Below are 26512 nucleotides of genomic sequence, written 5' to 3' on the forward strand. Positions count from 1 at the left end.
TGTCAGGCAAGGAGAATGTTTGTTGGGACGTCTTTTGCAAAGCAATAGACAAAGGCCAACTTTATTACTACATATGGCAAGGCATCGATTTATGATTAAAGTACATAATATTTAGAGCAGGTGGCTTTTTAAATATATAGTGACCGTAACCTTAATAGTCTTGCTGTTATTGAATGAAGAAAATGCGATTTTGTCTAGTTAAAGATAAAATTGGTAAGAAATTCAGGATGTACAGAAAAGAGAATTCAATCTCTATAACACGTGACTATTTTGAAATGAATGTTTATTTGGATTAAAATGTGACATTTCACAGAAAGAGAGATTGCAGGGCAATATGTGATACTATTGCTTAACCTCGCCGGAATAAGCAAATCAGTTGAATGGTTCATTGTGCACCATTATAATTTCCTATTGGACAGTCCGACTTTATACTAAGTTGATAAATAATGTGGACCCTCGAGCAGCATTCTATAAAAAACAGCCTCCCCAAGGCACTAGAGGATGATATCAAATCATTCCCAAAAATACAAAGACAGATCAAAACAGACATTGGAATGGACTTCAACCATGGCAATGACTTGTCTCAAATTCAGCCCAATAAATGGTCAGTTTTACACGGATAGGATTCGTCTCTGGTCCCCACATTGGATTTTTCTTGTGTGTAAATGGTAATGTCTTACATGTGAACAAACAGAAAAAATGCATCCACTTAAAGGGGCGGGTAACCTAAAAATATACATTCAGCCATTCAATTTCTCACCTTCATTTTGATCTAAAACATGACTTTCTTTCAGTTGTGGAAATACAAAAGATTTAATCTTACAAAAGGTTCAATCTCAGTCACCATTTACTTTCACTGTATGTCAAAAAACACTGAGAGCGAATAGTGACTGAGGTGATCAATCCTTAATGTTCTGTCTCGGTTCCCATCATCCACAGATGAAAGCAAGTCATGCATTGGAACACCATAAAAGTAACAGCGTTTTCATTTTGGCGCGATCTATCCCTTTAAAGGCAAAATATAGAGTGACATAAGGGAATGGTTGCCATCAAGTATGTATTTGCAAACAGTTACTATTGCCCTAGAGGAAAAAGAAAACAAGAATATATATCATATCTTCTATATATAAATAGCTGTAGCTAGCAGTACGTGAACCGTCATTTTTATGTTGCGGTTCCACCGTGAAGGCTTTTTGACCATGAGGAGATACAGCCTTCAATTCTCAGTCCACTGCTTCCCTGAGATACAGAACGCTGTAGTTTTCAGAGTTTGTTCGGTTAAAACACGTCGATCCCTAAGGAGCGGCGTCGTCCGGGATCATTCTTCTCCGTCAAGACGAGAGCACTTGTTTGTTTTAAAATGCTGAAGGGCTGCCCATCACGTGTCTTTGTGGTGTTTTATCCTCAAGAGGAGGTGGAGAGGTGGAAGTGTTGAACTAGCGAGCAGGGAGATTTTTCATTTGAATTTAAGTTCGTGTATTCGTTCGTTCATACTTCAAAAATGCAAAGCTGTAAAGTTTCATTCATCAGTCATTCCAAGGCTGAATAAAAAAAGTAGTTTGCGAGAGTTCTTGTCTCAGACTCTGGTTCTGGACACGGCTTCAGTGTCGCTGCGATGCTAGTCGCTTCAGAAGAGGCTCATCGTAAACCCAGCACTCGCCGTCCTCGTGAAACAGCTGAGGGAACACAAGCAAAACGTTTACGCTGCAAACCTTTAAATACACACTGGCATATATTTAAATATAAGAATAACACATACTCTCGTCTCCCACTGCATTTCATTCTCCTTCCTCTCTCTGGCCTCTGCCCGCTGTTTCTCCTCCAGTCTGTGTTTGGCATCCGTCGCAGCCTCAATGTCCTTCAGTTTCAGGTTGAGTGTCACGTCCTTCCACAAACTGACAGCCAGAAAAACAACAGAGATTTGCATCAGAGGTTTTAATCTCACAGAGTTAAAAAAAACTTCAGCGGATACCAAAATATAAAAGTCATATTGAAGGACCAGTCAAGTGAATTTTAGCGGAATCTAGTGGTGAGGTTGCGAACTGCAACTAACGGCTCACTCCACCCCTCCCTTTGGAAGCACTACGGAGGCTGACACAGAACTAAGATGTCGTCACGTTTTCGCTTCTTTGCTGAAGGAGATAACGTATGTACAAAACGCGCTCTGTAGAGCAGTTTGTCCGTTTAGGGCTACTGTAGAAACAACATGGCGAATTCCATGCAAGGAGACCCACGGTGTATGTAGATAGAAATAGATCGTTCTAAGGTAATAAAAACATAACGCTTCGTTATGTAAGGTCTTTATACACCTCTGAACACATAGTTATGTATATTATATTCAACAGATCCTCCAGAAAATTACACACTGCACCTTTAAATAATTAAATTCAGTAAGTCAGGTTAAATAAAAAACAACTACAACAAACTTAACTGGGAATCAAACGCATGAATACCTTCAAGACTGAGCGTGAAAATAAGATGCCTCATATGGTAATACAAAAAAAGCTGATTTAACATCCAAGGGGATTAAAGTTATTTTCTATATGCACAAAATTCAAATGGGTTTTTAAGGCTGGATTCCCTTGACTTGCTATATAGTCAAACCCAAGATTAAAAAAGTTTTTAATAGTGAATCTTACAAGAAAATGGTAATTCGGGATGCAGCCGATACATTTTCATAGATTAAAGAATTTAATTTTGAAAGACCCCATGAAAATCCACACACCTTCTGGATTCGTACTCCAACTGGTCCTCCAATTTCCTCACCTTCTTCTTAATAATTCCTATTCTCTTTGTGTCAATGAATACTGTGTTTTCCTATAAGAAAGACAAATATATTGACCTCACTAAAAATGCTACTTTTTAAAATTTTTTGGATATAATTCTTCTTCCTGTCCATGTGATGTGTAGGGTACAAACTTACCCCGGTGGCCCATTTTGCATACATAACTCCATTCCACTCGCCCTCAATAGAGCAGAAGGACTTCTTATCATTGGGGGGACTAAAAGAGAGAATGAGATTTGAATTAGTCAGGATTTTCTTAACATGTCTTACGTTTAATGCACTAGCAGGCAAACCGCTAGCTTGTTTCATTGTCAGACTTAGAGCACAAAATTCATATGGATTCCCTCTATTAATTTTACTTTTTTATTTCTGCTTTTAACTTCTCACTTACTGGCATTTCGATATCGATGGCTCTTGCAATTATAATTTACCAGTGATGTTTCTAACTTGTAAGTCACTTGGAATAAAAGGGACTAATGATAATATCTAAATATTTTAATATCTGTGTGAATAATAAACCACACACTGACTTACAATATCTCAGCAGTTATTCTGTGTTTCTTTCCTCCATAGAAGGGTTTGGTGTGGAAAACTATATTGGCACTGTAGCCAGATTTGGAACAGGAAATATTGCACTCGCCACCAAGCTCCACCCACGGAACGGTGAGGATCGACCTACAGACACACAGTTAAGATGGATGAGATGCTCCGCCTCCTTCAACATGCCATAACAGACTTGTTAAATATACACCAGAAGGATAAAATGATAGAAACAGGCAATATTTACCTGCCATAGCCATTGGGGAAAGTAAGAATATAGTGCTCATCATGTTCAAGACAAGACACACAACCTACAGCAAACACGAAAGAATCATTAAGCATTACAGTATAATAGCGCTGATGTAAATTTATTCACAGATGACGATCGATCGATGCTTACCTTGACCAATATTATGAACACCGATTGACATCCCAAGGAACTTCGATTTCGTCCATATGTGAGCATTGAACTGGATTTTCTTGCTAAAACACTCAGCGTAAAACGCAGAAACTGTAAATATAGACATATGTGTGAGGAAATGTACGTACACCCAAAATAAACCAAAGATGACAACAAAGACTGTGAGAAATACTGGAAAACATTATTCTAGGTTGGGTTAGCATTTAATATTAAATAAAGCAAGTAATTGTAATTGAATTATTATCGATTTCTTCATATAGGACCCCTTCTTGTAAACAATACATTACAAAAGTAACACAAAATGAAAACTGACAGCCTTAGTAATTAGCTTTAATGACATTTTAATACCCAACATTTGAATTTGTTCCAAATAGGATAAGTTTTCCTTCTCTGACAGCTGTGATTTATTTGTTTGCTAGATTGTAACTAATTTAGCGACTAGTTGGTCGTGCACTCACTGGGTGGGTGGTGAGAAACCTGCTCGGCCACAAAAGACACACTGTTCTTGCTACTCCACGGCGTTGGCCCGTCTGATACAGACTCCTGGAAAGATACAAAGAGAAAGAGAGAGAGATGATTTAGATCGTGTCAAATAAATTGAATTTTACAATAAAAGGACTGGAAGCAAAACAATTGCGTTTCTCCCACTGTTGTCTAAATTTGCTTTTGGAAATGCCGGTCATCTATTTTCATTACATTGAATCAGCAAAGTTATATAACGTACGAAAACACTGCACTTTCTTCCTAATCCTTCAAAAACACTTACTGAAGAAGCAGAATCATCAGTTTCGGAAGGCAGGTCCCAGTGACAGAAGAACACCTCACCCAGTATGGGGTTGTAGGGCTTCTTGGCCACAGATCCTTTCCGTCCAGCGTGAAAGGCCGAGAGGTACCATTTTACCACCTGAACCATGCGGTCCCTTGGATCCTGCTGCTCCGCGATACTACCAAAACATGTCAGAGTAATAAGACATAAGATTAAAGTGATAGTTCACCCAAAAAAGAAAATTCGGTCACAATTTACTCGCTCTCTTGTCACTTCAAACCTGTATCACTTTATTTGTTATGCAGAACACAAAAGAAGATGTTTTGAAGAAAGTTGTTAACTGGCAACCATTGACTTGCATTGGTTTTGTGAGCATACAATAGAAGTGAATAGGTGTCGGCGCAGTTCGGTTACCAACTTTCTTCAAAAACTCTTCTTTTGTGTTCTGCGGAAGAAAGAAAGTCATACCAGCTTGAAATGACACGAGGGTGAGTAAAAGATGACAACATTTTGGGGTGAACTATACCTTGAAGACTAGAACTTATGAGGGAGCATTGTTCAACAAAAATCGACTCTCTAAAATAAAATAGCCCTCCAAACAATATTTGAGAGAGCAAATGATCAAATGAAAAACACAGTGCGAGATCCACATTCAAAACAGCTCAAACGTTACCTTACAAACAAATCCGGGTGTGCAAAGAAGTCTGCATACATTTCCAGCAACGACCTCCGCTCCAAGATAAATGTCGGCAAGACAACCTGAGGATAAAAACCTTGATCTAAATGAATGAAAAAAGCGAAAACAACAAGCAAAACAGAAGGTTGTTGTATTTACCTTGGTGAGATCCATGCCCAGTCGCACTTGAGACAGCAGATGCATGATGACACTTTTGTGCTCCTCCACCGATTCGCCCTCACCATCATCATCCCTCTCATCCTGACTGTCAAACTGATCTGAGAAACACACACACAACATTGAACTCGGTAAACACCGCCCCATCTCTTATCTAAAAGGGTGTGTGTTTTGTTTACCAGTGGTGCCATTCGACATTGAGGAGTTGATGGATTCGTTGGTGTCTGGCCGTTTCAGGGCAGTGCCGTCATCACTGTTCACTGCGCCGGTTCTGTTGGGACTGGATCCACAGACACACAGCCAACAGGAATATGAGGTTTGTGGAGAAGAAAGAAAGAGTGTTTGTGTGTGTATTGTTTTAATCAGGTCAGGTTATTCTGGTATCCGCGGTGTTTGTTTATATCTTAGCGATATTGTTTTCTCACTTTGCAATGTTACTTAATGTGCACGCGTGGGCAGGTGCTACTGTAATTTGCTCTCGCGGCAGTGTTTTAAAGTGGGTTTCATTGTTTCAAATATAATATACCATATGCAGTGTTTGTTAAAGTGTATGTGTGTGTGCATGTGACTCACTCTATGCAGTGTTTTGGTGAAGTGCTGTTCTGATAAAACTCATCTGCATCGTAAAACTCGTCCTCACTGCTGGAATAGGAGAAGTCGGGAACAGTGTGGGCCGGTACGTTCATGTGACTGGGCGACGTCACGCTGCTGCTTGGCGCTGAGGGTCCACTCCCTGAAACCACAGGAAATTAAACTATTTGTGGGTATTTAGATATGTGTGTGTGGAGGAAATATGAGTACAGCATTTATTTATAAAACCAGCACAGCCTGAGGTCAGTATAGCTTCCTGTCGTGGGCTGTGGTTTTGTTCTTTAGCATATGCGTCTGGCAAATCTACTTTACATAAACAGCATGACCGATAAACTCATGTAGACAAACTTAGTCATTACATTACACAGATTTTCACTAGCACAATCTCAGATGCTCAAAACCTGCAATATGGCAGTGATGTTAACATATCAACACCAGACGCCCTGTACTGTACATCTAGGTGACTCAATAAACAATCATAAACTCAAAACTTGAGGCAAACAAAGCCACTGTTTAAGGAAAAAGACTCCACCTTTTACTGCCGCCAATCACTTTAATGCACATTATTCATTCATGTGGTCACACTTTATATTGGCGTTCATGTAAATATGTAATGCCATAAAGGAACAGTTCACCCCAAAATAAAAATTCTGTCATTATTCACCCTCAAGTTGTTTCAAATCTGTATACATTTCTTTGTTCTCATGAACAAAGAGAAAGAAGTTTGGAAGAATGCTTGTAACCAAACAGTTCCTGGACACCATTGACTACCATAGCAGGAAAGATTGCTTTATACATTTCTTTGTTCTGTTGAACGCAAAAAATATATTTTGAAGAATGTAGGAAAGCAAACAGTTCTGGGGCAATTTTGACTACCATTGTCATTTTTCCTACTATGGTAGTTAATGGTGGCCAAGAACTGTTTGATGGTTACAAGCTTTTCTGTCCGTCAGAACAAAGACACTTATGCAGATTTGGAACAACTTGAGTGTGAGTAAATGATGACAGAATTTTGTTTTTTGGGTGAACTGTCCCTTTAAGTACCACCAATACGGTACAATTACCAATATAATACTAAAAAGTGAAAAAAAAGTGAAGTGAAGTGACCTATTAGTCAGATATGGTGACCCATACCCGAAATGTGACCTCTGCATTTAACCCATCCAGAGAGTAGTGAACACACGCACAGCAAGTGGTGAACACAAACTACAGAGTTATAGCACAGGAAATAAATTCATATGGGTTTGGAACAATAAATACCAACAAGAGGGTTAATGACGACCCCTTTTTCTTTTTCAATATATGAATTGGGTATTGTTAAAGATCCCAAAAATAAAAATTCTGTCATCATTTAATCACCCTCATATCATTGAAAACCTGTATATGACTTTTTTTTCTGTGAAACACAAAAGTAGGTATTTTAAGAATTTTCGTGTCCATACAATGGAAGTCAATGGTGGCCAGTGTAGTCTGGTTACCAACATTCTTCAAAACATCTTCTTTTGTGTTCTGCAGAAGACAAAAATTCATACAGATCAAATGATGAAAAAAACATCCCTTTAAGCAACTGGTGAGTAATAATGAATGCAACTTAAGCACTGTAGCGATACAAAGAGTAACAAGCAAAGTATTGCTTTTGCTCCTGTCTGTCTAATAATTCAAAAGTTTGTTTATGAACTTGATATACGTATGTCCAAAAATAGCTCAAGAGATTTCCGACACAAGCAGGTTGGCCCTTAATATAAATGGAAATCCTCTCATAGTGCAGCTTCTGCAGATTGGAGATCTTGGCTGTGTTTGACGTGCAGTTTCCTGCAGTGCTGTCCCGAGTGCTACTGATCTACAGGGTTTTTGCTGAGCTCAGCTCCTTCTGGACTGCCTCAGCAAAAGCTTACCTCTCCGTGCCTGTGTATCCAGAACGCTAATGACAGGCAGAGGAAAACCCACTCACTGCAGAGAGAACGGCTCTGACTGCATTCCCACTGCAGCAGAAAACTACAGGAATACTGCTTAAGCTCACATTAAACTGACTTATTAGCTAAAATAACCAGTGTAACATTAAAATAGACTGATCCGACTCTTAAGAATGCCTATGAGGAATTCCTTGTTTTATTTTGACATTTATAGCTATGCATTTGTCAAATGCTGTTTGTTAGCGTGGGCTTTCCCCAGGGATCAAACCTGTGATCTTGACATTACCACCAGTCCAAGTTGAGCCATGTCATGAATGTATTTCTCTTGGAGACAGTTTGGCTAACAGCATGAATGAAAACGACCAACCGAGCAGACGAGAAAGATTTTAAAGTGGAGAAACTCAGCAGCTGTGACGAGTGAAACCAACACCACCTGCTCACTTTACACAACACAACACCACCTGCATCTGTAGTTGAAAATATTTGTGTTCATACGCTAGCAAACGGAGTGTTTGAACGTGACTCAGAAAGAGAAGAACATCCAGCTTTATCAGCATTCAAACTGTTTTCTTCTACAAAACTGTTCAGCCTGATTTAAATAACTGGCTTAAATAATTCATAAGTAAATCTCATTCCACTGTACACTGTACACAGTTAAAAGTATGGTGTAAATGGATGGTTACTGCTTCATACCTGTGCTGTTGGGAGTTGGGGTCTGAAGGCTGCCCATCACTGTGACGACAGGGCCCACGGGTAAGGAAGAAGGCCTCTGTTCCATTGTACACACCTGAGCTCCATCTACAAACATAAACACACCCCTCATATGACCTCGGTTTGAAAATATACACACAACATTTGCAAAACAAATCGAATGTTTGAGCTTTTAAATCAGTGGACAACAAATACAGTGCGGCTTCCAAAGTGCAGAATTACATGCAGAGAGAGAGAAAGAAAGAGATAACATTTTATAATAAAGTTGTATTTGTTAACATTAGCAAAGGGATTAATTAACAATATGCAATGTCATTTTTTAGCATGTAGTAATCGTTGTTTATATTAGTTAACGTTAATACAATACTTACTATGTAAGTTCATGATGCATTAACTTATGTTAACAGTTAGGTTTGATTTTAAAAATGAATTACTAAATACTAACATTTACATAAAAATGTTGTTAAATGCTGTATTGTTCATTGTTAGTTCACGTTAGCTAACGCATTAAGTTATGTTAACAAATAAAGTGTTACCTAAAAAGAGAGAGAGCTCACCTGTGGGGAGGGTGGTCTGCGTTGGCATGGCACTGGAACCGATTACAGAGGTGTTGAGCAGAGTGGGATGGAATACCCCATCTACTGGGTTTATGGTGCTCTGGAGAGAACCACAGACATCATTCAAAACACAGCTCTCATAGGAACACATGTTATAAATACAGTTTCCCCTGGGAGCTTTGAGTCTCATCGTCCAACTCGACTATCACAGGATTTCTCAGTGGAGAAACAGGGAAGGTGTTCGAGTTAAAGGGAAGATGAACATCATTGGGGCTCATGTAAAGCAACCATGATCTTCTAAAAAAACGTAGTATTCCGTGTGAAAGTGGAACAACTTGAGGGTGTGTCATTGGGTGAAATATTCCTTTAAGGTGCTTATTTACACATCAAGAGCCGTTTAATGTTAAAGACAACATGAAGTCGGCGAAATAAAAATCTGATATTGACGCTGTCGGGTGGAAACCTTTTATCTACAAAACAAATTTTTTTCCCAAGAATAAATATTGTGTTGAAAAGCTCTTTTTTCACATTTTCACATACACATATTTTTTTTATTTACATGAAGGCTGACCAAAAGTAATGATTTAGGAGAAAAAATTGAACTCATGAAAACTGGGGTTTCCACACAACAGCTGTGATATAAAATTCTTCGCACCTCTTAAAGGTCAAGTGTGTGAAATGTTGCATCTAGCGGTAAAGTTGTTAATTGCAACCAACGGCTCACATCACCCCTCTCTTTCGAAGCACTAAGGAGGCTGACACAGGACTAAGAGGTCGTCACATTTTTGCAAGGGATGCACCGAATGTTCGGCAACTGAAATTATTCGGACGAAAATAGCAAAAAAGCATGCCCAGTGTTCGGGTTTCATTTTTATTCGCCTTTGCCAAGAATTTTCATTTCGGTGCATCCCTAATTTTCCCTTTGCAGAAGGAGATAATACATTTACGAAACGCTCTGTAGAGCAGTTTGTCCGTTTAGGGCTACTGTGGAAACAACATGGCGAATTCCATCCAAGGAGACCCGCGGTGTATGTAGATAGAAATAGCTCATTCTAAGGAAATAAAAACATAACACTTCATTATGTAAGGTCTTTATACACCTCTGAAGACATAGTTATGTATATTATATTGCATTTCTGTCAATAGATCACCAAATAATTACACATTGGACTTTTTGCTAATGTGATGCTCTAACGTCCATATGGACAGGGAAAATATTAATATCCAATTATATCATAGCCTAATGACAAAAATCCCATTAAATGGCTATAAAAACAAACTCAAGTAGTCGTTTCACAACTACTGTTTAAATGTCATGTTACATTTGTTGCAAATGTCATTTTCATGTTGTCTTTACACATTTCATTTGGCCAAAAGGACGTCTAGAAAGAGACAAACATTGCTTACTAAATTGAAGTAAATCACAATCACTTTCAGCTAATGCGCTGTGTCTAAATGAGCTACCTCTCAGCTGTGGCCTGTGTCCGTCACACTGATTCTGTCAATACACAAAATCGCTACGGGTCAATATCTACCTTATGATAAACAAACACTGAGCATCTGTCAGATAACAAGCACTCAGATAAGAGACTATTGAGCTCTGCTTCCACGGCAACAAGCCCATAAGTCTTCATGCCATTCACTGAACAGACAACAAAGGCAGACAGATGTAAAAAAAACCGTCAACCCATAATGGATTGCATCACAGGACACAGCATTGAGGTGATTCTACCCAGAAATCCAAACATGCAGGGCGACGAACATTGGCGGCGGGTATGAGATTTGGAGGGGCTTTTCTATCAAGGAAATTTAAAAGATCAAATCATAATTTAATTCTACCATGACCAAGGTTGTTGCTCTTAATTCAAACCTGGATTGAGTAAATAGAGTTCTTCTGTATACATAAACACTATAACAAGATTAAATAAAAAAAACAGACGTAAGAAATGTAGTGGCGTGTTTTGTCATTTGAGGATTTGCCTCAACGGTTATTGACCCACCGAGAGCCTGCAGGTAGCTCTTAACAATAGCTCATCTATTTGACCTACATGGTTGAATAGCATGTATGACAACAGATCAAAAACAGTTATTCTTATTCCTGCAAGGTTGGAGTTTGATTCAATGTCACATTGTTGCAAATTATTGCGGCAGGTAAGAAGAGGCCGAGAAATGTCCCAACAGTAGAGTGAGAAAGAGTGAAAGACCCAAAAAGAGAAAGAGAGAGAGCTGACGTGATGGGCGGAGCCATCAGATCAAGGTCATGCAGATCTCGGTAAATTTATTGAGGTGAAAATGTGATTTCGATGAAAGAGGAAAAAGAGGTCTGTTTTATGCTAGTTCATTGTTGAGGAACGTCAAAACTTACTATCAGTCCGTTTGCGTGTTGCTGTTCGTTACTTTGATCCTTAAAATTTTAAAAAGGAAACACAAATTGAGAATTAAGGCTCTAAATCACAAAATATAAAGACAACACGCGAGAATCTTGTTCAAATGACCTCTGATTGTCGTTTCTTTCGTTATCGAGACAATAACAAAGGTCACTTGAGGTATTTTTAACTTCCTGAATTTGTTGGTGTCCATGTGAATCACCTCTCCAAACCATTAACACGGTCACTGCTAGAATGCATATAATCTAGCCAAAATAAACATTAACTGGGTTGTGGAAAATTACAGGTCGGGTTTGCACAACACTGGCACATGAACACGGTCACACACAAAACACGAGCACATATAACACGAGTTAAAAAGACGAGCGTCTTACCTTGGCGATCTGCAGTAGTACGATACAATGTTTGATGGACTCTACCATACTCTACAAAACAAAAACAAGAAATAAAAATCTGCCACCAAAATTACATCCGTGAGGCATTAACAGAGTCAAGGTGCAGATGCTCTTACACAAGTGGCGTCCTTTAGGTTCTCGATTTTCTGCGTAAAAGAAAATAGATGAAAAATAGGAGAGTTTTAGTTAGAACTGCAAAATTCCCTTGAATAGAGGCAACAAACAGAATATGCACTTTTAAAAGTAAACCAAAAGGAGAATCGAAAGCTTGAGCGAAAGTTCAAGACAAAATAAGAAACTCAAGCCATAAATAACTGCAGCAATTCAGTAAAAGCGTACGATGTGTCATTAGGTACGCTGCGTCGGTCTCTCACAGTATGTAGGAAACTACCTAATGTTTGCTATTTTGACCATATATTTAGACATATCCAGAATGTATAGCATACATACAGTAAACTGACAATGTATAAACATCAAAAAACATATAAAAGACAACGTATGTTGTCACGTCTTACTCTGCGCGCCTCATCTTCCTTGCAGTCTTTTATCTTTTCATCAAAAAGCTTGAGAAAGAGATGCAGGAATTAGAAAACACGTGGGCAGTCTTATGTTTCACTATAGATGTTTTTTTAAAACAAAAAATATGTAAGACTCACTTTCTGTTGGTCGATCAAAATCTGCAAATACGCGTCTGCTTCGGCAAGCTTCTTGTCAAAGTCCTGAACGCTGGGAACGAATCCTGTTTCTGTCTCCTGCAATTGAAAGTGAGAAAGAGAGGTTTGGGTCCTTCCTCTGCGTATAAAAGCTTTCATGGTGTCTTAAAATGAAAATCAGTAGCGTTCTGCTTTCGAGAGGAAACAGACCAGAGGACGGAGCAGAACTGTGCCCTGCCTGTTCGCATTTTTACTCTAATAGCTTTAACTGAATTACACAATTATACAACAAGCATAAACTGAGATCAGACCATGAGAGAAGTTGAAACCAAAGTCCTAGAGAGAATAAAGAGTGAACAGGTTATTGACGCAGTTTATTTCAAATTAAGCAAGAAGATGTGTTAGTAAGTATAAGCAGTTTTTGTCATGTGTGGCTAAACTTCACGAGGTTCACGTGTGAGAAAGGATTTCTGGTTTTCTATTGGAATAACCGAATCAAGCAACTGAAGAAAAAAATAAGTTGATTAAGACACACTTTAAAGACCAGCATTTTACGCATAGCTGGACTTGATAAAGGCAATTATTTATGGAAAGATTTCACTTTGACCCAAACATCAAAACTACTCCAGGACTATGCAAAACTGAGATTTGACTCTTCAACCTATTTAGAGTAAACGCAACTATTTTAAAGGGATAGTTCACCCCAAAATGAAAATTCTGTCATTATCTACTCACCCTCTTGTCATTTCAAACCTGTATGACTTTCTTTCTTCCGCAGAATACAAAAGAAGATATTTTAAAGAAAGTTGAGCTGGCACCCATTCACTTCTATTGTATGGACACAAAACCAATGCAAGTGAATGGATACCAGTTAACAACGTTCTTAAAAATATCTTCTTTTGTGTTCTGTGGAAGAAAGAAAGTCATACAGGTTTGAAATAATTAATATTAATCATATAATATAAAGTATAAGCTTTAACTAGCATAAAATGTAATGGTAACTAAACCAATATAAAACTCAACCTTTGATCACCAATTCAGAGAAGAACCAAACAAACATCTTCCTCAAAACTAGAACATCATACACCTTTAAATATTACTATAACACATCAGAAACACATCACAAACCACAATTCATCAACAAACCTTAGGCTATTCTAGATTTTCCAGTTAGGTTGTAAACTTAGCCTAATGCTAATGGATTTCAGTCAGATAACACCGGCAGAATGTAATATAGGTAAATATTGGCCTTCGGATCGCTACCGTGATCTTTGGGTCTCGTCTGTCGCTGCGAAAGACTCCACTGTGAGGAATGACAGAACTGTACTGCATAGGAAAATGAAGAAACGCCATGGGCAGTCAACTGCCACGCTTCCTCAAAATGGTAAACATAATACAAATAGGTCAGACTATCCTGGAGTGCGGCAACAGAAATCAAAGGTTTAGTAGAGTGATTACATTTATGTCAAAAAGCTGCTAATGACAGAGGAGTTTTGCTGCTTTTGATATAAACTCAAGCAGCTCCTAACAAGCATGACTAAACCCTCTGAGAGTATTAAACTATTATTTACAGCCTGTGCCTGGTGGGAAAAGCTGTGTGTAACAGAAATCTACATGGAAACTGTTAGCACACACCTGCACGTACAGATTGTGCAGACAGGAAGCTGTTCCTATTGACTCACTCCTACCACCTAAGTCATAGAAATCCAACTGCAAAGACGCTGTCTAAATCAACGTTTGTCCTGTAGGCTTGTCACACTGATCTCAATGAAAAAAACAAATTTGACTTAAAGTCAAACACACACACACACACGTTATGGCTTTAAAGCGTCTGAGATTGCAGATCACAAGGAGAGTAAAAGTTTAACTGATGCACCCAAGCGTGACTCATGCCCTCTCTCTTTGCACAAACAAACCCTCTCCTACCTTCATAAGAACACACACACGCCATTGCACACATAAACACACCCCTACCTGCGCACAAAGGCATCGTGACCTATTTAAAACGCATCAGCGAGCTCCAGGAAAACAAGGACACTTACTGGGTCCTTGCCATCGTGGGACATGCCTCTTCACAAAACTGCCAAATCTGACTCAATCTCTCACTCTATCTGTCAGCATCTATACCCGCACACCCTTTCCTGTGCGTTTCCACTCCCAAGGAGGAGCAAATTTTAAGTACCAACAGGGTTCTCGTCAAACGTCCTACAAGCTGTAAACCACCCACAACCTGAAAAAGCAGACTTCCTCAAAAATGAAACAAAAGCAGAACTAAAAAGAGTAGTTGCAAAGAAAATGCGATGCTGTGATTGGATCTAAGCACTGCACGGGAGGGTCTAGCTGAACAAGCAAAGCCGTGATTGGCTCTCGGGGGTCATGTGACAGGATGACTGCGCACTCAATGCGTGTAGGTATGTGCAGCTGCCAGTCAGCAGATCATAAAACTGAAGACAGAGGTGAGAAGGGGAAAGAAGGAAAATAGAAAAGTGTTGAGAGAAAGGGACGAAGGAAAAAACTGTGAGAGACAGAGACTATCATTTATATCTTTTGAATTTTTTTTAAATCTTTTAGCTTTCAACAAACAAAAAGTAATATAACAACAAGATTTGCACCATGGTAAATGTGATACTCATGGTCGTGGTCTTACCCGCTGCAGGGTGTGGCGGAGAATCGTCCCCTCTAAGGCGTGAATCCACTTCTCTCGCTCATCAGCGTCACGGGCTGCGGGGCAAAGATCCAAAACCACATCCATTAGCCCCACGAGGACAACACACACTCACACGTATGAAATGGAGAGTATAGAATGATTCCAGTGGAAGCGTCAGGGTGACCGTGTATGGAAACTGGAGCTCTACTGTCGTATCCTGTTTTCCTTTGCGAAAAAGGACAGAGTTTCAAGGCAAGACAGGGTTGTTAAACAGGAACAATCACGATTAAACCCTCTAAGTAAACATGAAAGGTAAATAACGCTTGTGGCCAGGCCTCTCGTAGAAAAGAGGGATGAAATTTCAGACAACTTGACACGCTGCTAAAACCCCTTCCTTTGTGTATTATAATAATTATAAAGTATAAGCTATAAATCACACATCACAGAATGCATGTAACTATGAGTATAATGCATTTAACTGTGAGGTTGCCAGATTGAGAAAATGTCCTACGGTGTGACAGCAAAATTGCAGAGCAAAAACTAAAAATTAAACTAAATCTCTCTTTTGCTATTGTATATTATAATATAATATAAAATGATATGTTATTAACAGTTTGCTTTTTAAATTGTTGCTATGTTACACCGGAGGCCACATTTACTGTACATGTGTCAACAACCCATGTATCAGTGTTAATCTAAAAGTGTTTTGTCAACATTCATGTTTTAAGTATAAATCTAGCATCAATCATGAACAAATATGTATAATGGGTTAGAATATGCCTAGGGGTGAGTGAGATGGCAAAGAGATTATCATGAGCTATGGAATTATGGATTATATTTATTTGCATCTGTTTCATACAGAAAGCTATTATATAGGTTCAAATGACAAACTAAAATAGCACATAAGAAGTCTAGTGTAATGTACCTTTAAACCAACTGGTTACCATTTACTTTTTGCATGAAAAGAGCAGGGTAAAAAAATCAACAGAAAGAAAAAACTGACAAACTTTAAACAACATGTGGGTGAACGATACCTTTAAAAGAGTCAGTGTGTAGTGCCTTTCAAAAGAACTCTTTTACAAAAACAATTTTAATGTCAGTTTGACTCGGATCATATTAGCCTCAAATTCTCTCTCTTAGTCATTAGTAAAACATCTTTATATTTCCATACTTAAAGATACAGAGAGATACAGCTGACACTTCAATGGATGAGACAGCAAAGCTCAGAGAAAATCTAAAAGCTTTTAGAAGCATAAAGCCAGGAGAGCACGTGTGCGTTGTCACGCAATCCCATCTCTACTGGAACAAATACAGATAATCACGCGTTAAATCACTCGAAGCCCTCACGTGTGTAACTGTAGATGATAAAACAACCTTTAAGCACAACAACATTGCATATGCACCAAAATGCTTAATAATGAATGCACATCTGGCTAAAAATACATCAATAACACAAAATGCTTCTGTAGCTCCAAAAAGTGCATTTTCTTTACCTGTTTTACGTTACAACAGCGTTTTCATTCCTGCATCAGAGCCGTCGCACATCTAGGGGACACGCTTGAAACAGTGTCCCAGATACGTGTGATATTCACAGTCCAAAACAAACATGGCCCCTCCCCGCTTTACTGGCACCAGAGCGGAGATCACATGACGCGTGATGCTGGGCTACCTCCATTTACAAACCAATGAGATTTCACTATGAGCTAGTGAAGTTGATGACAAAACAGTGCACTTGATCGTCATTTAGCATCGAGGACACACCAACACAGACCACAAGATCTGCTCACATGTGAAATACATGAAAGAATAACAATGCCAGTGCGATACTGAAATGAATATGGCAAAATGTGTCTTTTCATTTAATATGATTTCACATGATCTCTCTAGCCTATATTCTGGATGGAAGGGAGGTGGGAGGTGGAACGTGTCTCTGGCGGACTTCAGGGTGTAAATGAGGGCACCTTATGCAACGTGCCCTTCCAGCGGTATGTAAAGGAAAGTGACAGACCCGAGCTCTCAAACGGACTAAACTGTCTCGTCATTTACATAAGCCCTTTAAAATCGAATAAATGTAGTGGCTGCTGTCGAATAGTAACATCTTTCTGGTGCTAATGAGCTGATGGGAAATGTTAAATGTCAGTGAAACAACACAACGTAATGCCGGTCAGAGAAAATGAGAAGATGAGAAGATGAGAATGAGCTCTCCTGCAGTTTTTCCTTAATCAGCTGCAGCTTGTGTGCGGTTTAGTGTACCAAAACCTCCAACGCAGTGACAAAAAGTCTCCCGCAGCCAGTGTTGGGTAAGTTACTCTCAAAAAGTAATGAATTACTAGTTACTAATTACATATTCAATAGTGTAATTAGATTACAGTACAAATTACTCTCTCCAAAAAGTATTTAGTTACTTATTACTAATTACTTTCTATATCCTATAACAACCTTGATTAGTTAAGTGATTCAAGGATAGGCATGAAAGGGCTCTTTTAATTCATTCAAATAAATAATATTAAACTACATAAAGTACTCTTATTAACTGACCAAAGTATTACAAATGTGAGAATTATACATTAAAGCACGGATTTTAAAGTTAGACTGAATTTTGATGTCAATTCCACTATTGCACACACACATATTACACAAAGTATTTAGTTTAATTACATCAAAAGTAACTGTACTTAAATTACAGAAAAAATAAGAGTAATCCCTTACTTTACTTTTTCAGGGGGAAAGTAATTAAATTACAGTAACTAATTACTTAGTAACTAGTTACAATCAACACTGCCCGCAACTTATTCTGGCTAAGACAGGAAGAGACGTCTGACTGAAGAGTGACCTAACAAAAATAATACTCGTGATATTGCAGACATAACTTAAAGGAATAGTTCACCCAAAAATGAATATTCTGTCATCATTTACTCACCTTCGAGTTGTTCCAAATGTGTATAAATTTCTTTGTTCTGATGAACACAGAGAACGATATTTGGAATAATGCTTATAACCAAACAGCCATTGACTACCATAGTAGGAAAAAAACAATGGTAGTCAAAAATGCCCCAGAACTGTTTGCGGTCCTACATTCGTCAAAATGTCTTCTTTTGTGTTCAACAGAACAAAAAAAATGTAAAAAAAAGTAATTTTTCCTACTATGGTAGTCAATGGGTGTTGAGATCTGTTTGGTTATAAGCATTCTTCCAAATATCGTTCTCTGTGTTCATCAGAACAAAGAAATTTATGCACATTTGGAACAACTCAAAGGTGAGTAAATGATGACAGAATTTTAATTTTTGAGTGAAGCATCACTTCAAAACAAAATGGAACATTCAGTTCTGCTTGTGCAAAGCGCTTCCAAATAAAACTCGAAGTAAACATGTGATGCCACTAACCTGGCAAACATTAGCAAATACATTGCTTCCAGGTGGAAACAAAAATACTTATGTGCCCGCTCTTAATAGTGTTAGTAGTGCAGTCAGCCAATCAGATTCCAGCTTTTCAAATTAAGTTTTTTAGTTTTGTTTGCAACATCCCTCCATCTTTCCACGGCCAGTGTCCTGTCGAAACAAGAGTGTTCAATGACAAAAAGAAAGATGGAAAGAGAAACACACAAACGCCAAAACTTCACGCCTTTTACTCCCTCTCTTATTTCTTTCCCCCGGGGAGAATGAATGTGCATGTTGATCCTCCGCCAGCAGGAGCTCAGTGTCAGACGCTGAGAGCTTTAAACTGCTGACTGTTTTTTCCAGTCAAGTGTCTGAGAGGAAGACAGGTAGAGAGAGGCTTTTAGCTGAGAGGAAATAAAGGGGCTTTCAGGCAGGGCCGATATTGGGCCATAGAGGAGTATGATGAATTATGAATGGTCCACTAAATAGCCAGTACAGTTCCTCTGAGCCTCTGCAGCGGCTGATATTATTTGGACCTCGACAGGTCAAGCTCACCTTATTCTTAAGTTTATCATGCTGAAACAGAGGTTAACCAAATTCTTTCAGTTGTGAAAGTTTATACTCCAATAGCTTTTATTTTCCTGAAGGTTTCAACTAGTATGTGCATTTCTACAGCTGGGTCAAATTGTTTCCACATAATGACATTTGATAGAGTGTTGTTCGGTTTCAGCTTTACGGGATGCCTACTGTAAGATTCGCAATCCGGTTAATATTTCATGCTAAACAAAAAAATGCAGCCATTTTGCTTTAACCCTTTAAAGGGGCAGTTACCCAAAAAAAAAAAATTCTGTTATCATTTACTCATCCTCGAGTTGTTCCGAATCTGTATACATTTCTTTGTTCTGATGAACAAGGAGAAAGATATTTGGAAGAATGCCTGTAACCAAACAGTTCTTGGCCACCACTGACTTCCATAGAAGGAAAAATGACAACGGTAGTCAAAAGTGCCCCAGAACTACTTGCTTTCATACATTCTTCAAAATATCTTCTATTGTGGTCAATAGAACAAAGACATTTTTCCAACTATGGTACTAGTCAATGCTGGCCAAGAACTGTTTGGTTACAAGCATTCTTCCAAATGATCTTTCTCTGTGTTCGTCAGAAATGTATACAGATTTGGAACAACTCGAGTAAATGAAGACGTAGTATCTAGTCCACAATGCAAGTTAATCTGACCACAGGAAAATTCTGCCTGGCTGAAATGACCAACCACATGTTGTTTCCCTAAGGGACGTTAAAGGGCAGGTCAATCTGAAAAGAAACCAATATAACAATATTAAATCATTGTAGAAAAATGATTATAAACTTAGCTAAAATGAACTCATTGCAGTCTTGAAACCTCATATGTGACCCTGGACGACAAAACCAGTCTTAAGGGTCAATTTTTAGAAATTGAGATTTTTACATCATCTGAAAGCTGAAGAAATAAGCTTTCTATTGATATATGGTTTGTTAGGATAGGACAATATCTGGCGGAACAACAACTATTTACAAAGCTGGAATCTGAGGGTGCAAAAAAATCAAAATACTGAGAAAATCGCCTTTGAAGTTGTTAATCTGAGGCACTGTAGCAGGCCATCCACTCACAAAAATAAAGTTTTTATACATATACAGTAGGAAATTTATAAAATATCTTCATGGAACATGATCTTTACTTAATATCCTAATGATTTTTGGCAAAAAGAAAAATCGTTAATTTTTACCCATACCGTGTATTTTTGCCGATTACTAAAAATGTTCCCGTGCTACTTAAGACTGGTTTTGTTGTCCAGGGTCACATATATTTCCCAGAGGACTCATAAAAGCCTGGCCACTCTGACGAATATTGCGTACCAGGCGGCCAATCAGATCGGAAGAGCGATCTCAGCCAGCTATTTGCTATTTTTGAACGCAATTTGCACCAGATGCTCCACGAACGGCCGGCGGGCAAGCCACCCGGGACTAAGACTACAAAAAAAATCAAGCCAGTGACACTCAAATCATCATTGAGTGTGTACATGCTGTACCAAATGCTCATAGCTACGATGAAATATACCACTTTACCTCACTCGAGAGATACATTTTGAACCCGTATGCCAAAAGCACCGGATATATGAGCAACATGTAGCTTACAGCAATTCCGGAACATAACGGTCCGTTGAGATCGGCAAACTCAAATCCGCTATAGGCTAAATGGCTTCTGCTGCAATGGAGATGTGAAAACTGATAGAATGGGTCCCTGAGGATTTAGAGAGGTGGATGGTATAGATTGTTGAGACCCGAGCTCAAACATTTAACCTCACTAAAACACGCATGCACACTCACAGCGGGAAATCTGACACGGCATGGTAGGTTATGCTTTTTTCGATTCGTAAAGAAGGCTTTGGATTGGCACACCACAATAATGGCGAAAACAAAATACGCTATGAACGATTACACTAAACAGAGATTAGCAATGCATCTTACTGGTGACAGCAAAAAGAAAAATAACAATTTTCGTTTAAGGTGTGCAAAGGCAACAAGTCTTAAAGGGAAACATTTTGTATTCAATAAGAACAATTTTTAAACATCCTGTGATGTTATAAAGTGCTTTATTTATACTACAAAAAAACAGTTGATCACATAGTCAACCCTACCATTCTACACTAAGCTTGCCAAGACAAATCAAAACAAACCAATGGATCCCTATAAACATGACTAGTTAAATGATTTTACCAAAAAACTAATGGTTAACAGCAGGAGATTCAAGCAGGCGAGCCCCAGTTGAGCGTTTGGATGAGCGTGACCTTACCCTTCTTACTGTAAAGCCACAGCATACAGTGTCGGAACATAGCAGTGGGTGAGGGCATGAGGAGAGTGAACGCACCCCCGGCAGGGCGGATGCCAGGGGGGTGGAGGAGGATAGATGAGCCAGTGAAAAAAGGTGGAGGCTAGAGACTAAAAACCTGGAGATGAGCTTGCGTAATGGCACTTGGAGAAAGGAAGGGTGGGTTCTTCTTCGCGTTTCTCGAAGAGTTCTCTATCCCGTTCCGCTGTCCGAACTTCCCAGGAAATTAAATTCCCAGTTGTACTTCAATGCATCGCTGCGGCGTTCAAAGCCAAGCAAAAGAATACAAGACCTCGATTCGTACAACTCCGAAATCCACACGACTGTCCCGTTCAGCGTTCGCAGCTAAACACCCAGATAAGCTGGACAAAAACAGCAGGCCTAATGCATGTTTGAAATCTGCAAACGTGTGTGCGTACTGTTTGCGATAGACGGCTGGTTACTGATGTCATAATCCTCTTTCAAATCAAAATGAGCATAAGGGGAAAACTGAGTAAGCAGGAGCAAAAAAGAAAGAGAGAGAGAGAGAGAGAGAGAGAGAGAGAGAGAGAGAGAGAGAGAGAGAGAGAGAGAGAGAGAGAGAGAGAGAGAGAGAGAGAGAGAGAGAGAGAGAGAGAGAGAGAGAGAGAGAGCGCGAGAGAGCGAGCNGGAACACGTGAGCAGCCGGTTGATAGCCGCACTATAAACAGTGGTAAAAGAGCACGGCAGGAGGTGCCAGAGATGAGACAGAAGCCGAGAGCGGAGATGAACACAAAAGCCCAGATAAAAAAAAACAAGAGACCTCACCCTGAAAATGGAAAGTCTTCTGATCCACAGTAATGGTGAACGTGCTGTCGTCCTCATCATCGATTCCGATCACAGCTCCCTGTGAACACAAGCAAAACCATTCAGACTGAGGGACACGTCATTCGCTCGCTCTCTCCGCTGGCCCACTCCCTCACACACATGAGAAAAGAGAGAGAGAGAGCAGCAGAAGAGGGGATGGGTGGAGTAAGGGAGGAGAAAATGGAAAGAGAGGAAGGAGATGTAAACTGAGAATGGGGCGAGCGACCAGTAGATACAATGCAGCAGTCTGTACGTATTTTTTACGCTTTTAAATTAAATTGTAAATGAACGCTTTCAACTCATTCCACAATAGATTCTGTTACGAAAAGGAGAAATCCAGGTTACAATGTTATAGAAAGAACGGTGATTTAAACATGCGCAAGATTTTTATGATCATAAAATAAACTTTTCCGAATAAAACATATGAAATTAAAATCATCACAGTCTAATAAGTTGTGTTTCACAGACAGTCAAGCCTGTATGAGTCATACAATGGGTTCAAATCTGGTGTAGGCTTTTGGGCGTCTGGTTAACTGATCTGGGCCCAGCAATTACTGAAGTGGAAAATTTAAAATGCTGAATCTATAAAGGAAAACAAAGACTTGACTTTAAATAAGGATGAACTAAGCAATGCCTGTACTGGTAACTGAGAGAAAGAGAACAACAGCCGATCAGATCAGACCACAGCCAACACACTAAGCAACCTCTGTCTTAAAATTTAAGCTAATTGTTTGCACTCAGGCAATTTTCATTAATGGGTTCAGTTGCATTATTTAAGATGCACACACCCTTTTACTATTGTGAGCACTGAGCAGGCAGATTTTACATGAATTGCTTGATAAGGATTATAAAAAATGCAAGTCACACTTACTCATATATCTCATACAGCAGTTATGCATGCAGTTATGCCTGCAAGTTGCAACATCTAAAATCCTTATGACACAAAGCCATGCAGATCGAAGTTTAACAAATGAGTTAAATATAAAAATATTTTTTATGTCATGTCTATGTGTACATTGCATGAAACAATCAAAATCCTCCTTTGCATTAAATGTGCGTACATATTTCATAACTGTCCTCTATGTGCTACACTGAAGTACTTTATAATAACCAGTGTGCCATCTGGTGGTAAAGAATTTTCCAGCATTGTGCCTAACAGGTATATTTTATTGATCACTTCATGAACAAATTGCATAAAAACTGGGTTAATGTAAGTTTTCTGAGAAAACTGTCAATTTGTTTTGGTGGTAGGCAGGCTAGTATTTCAAAAAATAATAGCAAGGCTTGCATGTTTAGTCTAATAACAGATTCTTCTTCCCTGATCTCATTCTGTCTGATTTGGCTATTCAATTATATCGAACAGAGAAGGGGGATACTATTCCATTTAAAAAGACTCTGATATAATTGAACAGCCAGAGTGAGATGAATTTAAATTTAGTTCTACTCTTAAAATAAAGAAAATGTTTCTTACCCTGAGTCGCACACAGCCTCTTCTAGAGCCACGCATCATCTTGTCCTTGGACTGAAACAAAGCATAGAAACGTGTTCATGAGCCTTTGATAATTGACCAAAACACTGATAAAATACATTTGCTTTTACCATTACCAGCTTAAAAATGTGGAATTCTATAAAGTTGGGACTAAAACCAAATTCGTAAACAAACAGAACTTTAGTTTATTCAGTAGAAGCGTTTCTCTCTTTGGTCTTTTTTTGTAATATACTGAAATCCTTGTTCATTTTAATACTTATATAAAAAGCTAATATTGATAAGGCATCACTTTTATTTCTTCAAAGTACATCAACAGAAAAAAATACAAATTATAAAACAGTCAGTTCTGGTCCTTGATTCTGATTGGTTGAGCCGAGTTCTAAGCGGTTATAAAATACCACGATTTATAACCGCATTACATAGCCTAAATATCACTTTATTTACTTTATTTCATGAAACCTTGCTACGCATATGGAATAAACGTTTTATAAAAGAAATAAGCCCCGCGAAGCAGTGGTTTACAAGTGCATTTTATAACAGCTAATGGAGTTTTAGGCACTCCGCCAGGGGCGGACTGGCCATCTGGCGTACCGGGCATTTTCCCGGTGGGCCGCTAACGTATGGGGCCAGAACGGAGGAGTTGGCCGCTAATATATGGGGCCGTAACGGAGGCGTTGGCCACTTAGACGGACGTATTATAAATGCGAATGCACGCAACGCGAATGCAAAAGACACGTATGCATGCACCAAACACCCCCCCCCCGTTCGCCAGATTCGGTGGAGGGCCCATGCGGGCCTAAAAATGCCAGGGCCGATTTTTCTTCCGAGTCCAGCCCTGCACTCCGCTACGACCTTAGCTGTTATAAAATAATGCACTGTAACCCACTGGTTCTTGGGGCTTATTGCTTTAGTTTAACCCAGAGCCGTTGAATATGAGAGTTACGACACTCACATAGACCTCCATAGGAAGAATGGAATGCGCAAGTAATTTGCGTCCGATAGTTCCAAACATTGCACTGAAGCCCATTCATTTCAGTGAACGTTCAGTTTTAACGAGTTTCCAGTTGAAATTAAATGTTAAAATTAAACACAAAGACTGATCTTATATTCATATTACTGAGAATTACTCCCAAGATAAAATGCTGCTATAAATGTAGTCAACGTAGTAATCAGTGAACACTATGTGCTAATATTTAGAAAAATGTATGCAAATACAGTTGCTATTATCTGTCCTGCTAAAATCCATTTAAATAGGTTGAAAGCACGGATTTGTTTGGAATTATTGAGGGCTCCATGAACCACATGACATGACCACACAGCGGCGAGATCGAGTGTTGTAACTCTCATATTCAACAGCTCTGGTTTAACCTATATATTGTGATTTCTGAATCACTAAGACAAACCAAATTTATATTTTTATTCAAAAAGGAAGAAATAAATTGATAAAAATGTTTCATTTTGTCCATCACTATAACTTCTAGCAAATGAATCGGTTCATTATTCGATTCTTCCACTTGCAGTAAAACTCATGGACATTTTGGCAGTATATTAAATATTTAAGTTTCATTACAATTAATATCATTATATATTGAATTTAAATTGTCATGATCCTCTTTTATAATTGTTTACCATCCGATCTTTAATTCCAAAAAAATCCAATCTTTTACCCATTTTGTCTTTCTTTGTATTTTCTTGCAAACTCATGACTAAAGGCCAGCAGCCAAAAGTATTTCTGCTTCTGAAAACCCCATTAGAAATGTGACTTTGCATTAGGTAACAACTGAATTAAAAATGTTGTAAAACGCTCAATAATGCTACATCAAAAACATAAACAGGAGCTCGAGTTTCCAAAACCTTTAAATGGTAGCTATATATGTACAGTAATAATTGTGTGTATAATCTTGGCTTTATAATTTTTCACAAGAGTTGAAAAATCACATTTATGCATATTATTTAGAGTTAATTTTTTACTCAGATGTCAACAAAAAATCACTATCTCAATAATACGGCCCAAAAATAGAGACTAACAAGCCTTGTTTTGTATGACTTCCTGATGACAGCTACTGCATTAGCGTCGTTATTTGATTGTTTTTAACGATAATTAAACAGAAAATAAAAGCAACGAGTATTAACCATGTAAATAACCTGAAGCTAACGCATTCAGCTGTCACATGTGGACGCCTCCTCCACCCTTTTCATTTCGTAAACTACACTACAGTAAACATTTTCCTAGGGAGGTGGCCTTCCTGTTGGCAACAAAGCGAGTCGAAATGATCATTGGTTTACGCCTTTCTAAGAAAAACCCGGATTGGTTCATGTCTCGATCACTCAAAATAATCCCCGCCCCATTGAACTGAGATTCCTAACTCCTGACAGGCCTTATACTCGTTTTCCTTCTCAGTACTAACCGATTACAGAATGAGCCACAATGCAACTAACCCTGTTTTACATCTCGTAAACGTGTGACGAAGACTTACTGTGTAGTATGACAACAATCCGGCGTTGTAATCCAGCACGAACCAGCGGTACTGCCATCCCTTCATGACGTTAGTCCATTTGCTCAGCGGCCCCTCCATGATGGACGCCATCTTTACACTTGGCTGTGCGATCGCGGGGAGGAGCGAGTAGAGAGAAAAACCATGCGTCTGACGTCACCTGCTGAATGTGTTTTACATGTTCGTTTAGTTTAAATTATTCTGACGATTTTATAATAGCTGTTTAAACTACTGGTCCCAA

General features: G+C 38.8%; 1 protein-coding gene across 4 annotated transcripts; it reads right to left on the reverse strand.

Annotated features, from left to right (window-relative positions):
• Positions 1-268: 268 nt before the first annotated feature.
• Positions 269-26386, reverse strand: osbpl9 (oxysterol binding protein-like 9). Of its 4 annotated transcripts, XM_057356058.1 has the most exons (24): positions 26254-26386; positions 23759-23809; positions 22249-22327; positions 15220-15293; positions 12576-12671; positions 12435-12482; positions 12036-12065; positions 11899-11949; positions 11503-11541; positions 9138-9237; positions 8563-8667; positions 5939-6098; positions 5545-5645; positions 5348-5466; positions 5186-5271; positions 4513-4690; positions 4205-4289; positions 3726-3836; positions 3573-3636; positions 3320-3460; positions 2924-3002; positions 2726-2817; positions 1760-1895; positions 269-1676 (listed from the first exon to the last, which is right to left on the reverse strand). In XM_057356058.1, the coding sequence occupies exons 1-24, from the start codon at positions 26362-26364 to the stop codon at positions 1602-1604; spliced, it is 2211 nt and encodes a 736-aa protein (XP_057212041.1). In that variant the 5' UTR covers positions 26365-26386; the 3' UTR covers positions 269-1601. The 4 variants fall into 4 exon arrangements, with proteins under 4 accessions (XP_057212041.1, XP_057212042.1, XP_057212044.1 ...); XM_057356059.1 differs by lacking the exon at positions 11503-11541; XM_057356061.1 differs by lacking the exons at positions 15220-15293; positions 22249-22327; positions 23759-23809; positions 26254-26386 and adding an exon at positions 14615-14976.
• Positions 26387-26512: the final 126 nt, after the last annotated feature.

Source organism: Triplophysa rosa, linkage group LG17, assembly GCF_024868665.1.
Source record: "Triplophysa rosa linkage group LG17, Trosa_1v2, whole genome shotgun sequence".
Classification (NCBI taxonomy): Eukaryota; Metazoa; Chordata; class Actinopteri; order Cypriniformes; family Nemacheilidae; genus Triplophysa; species Triplophysa rosa.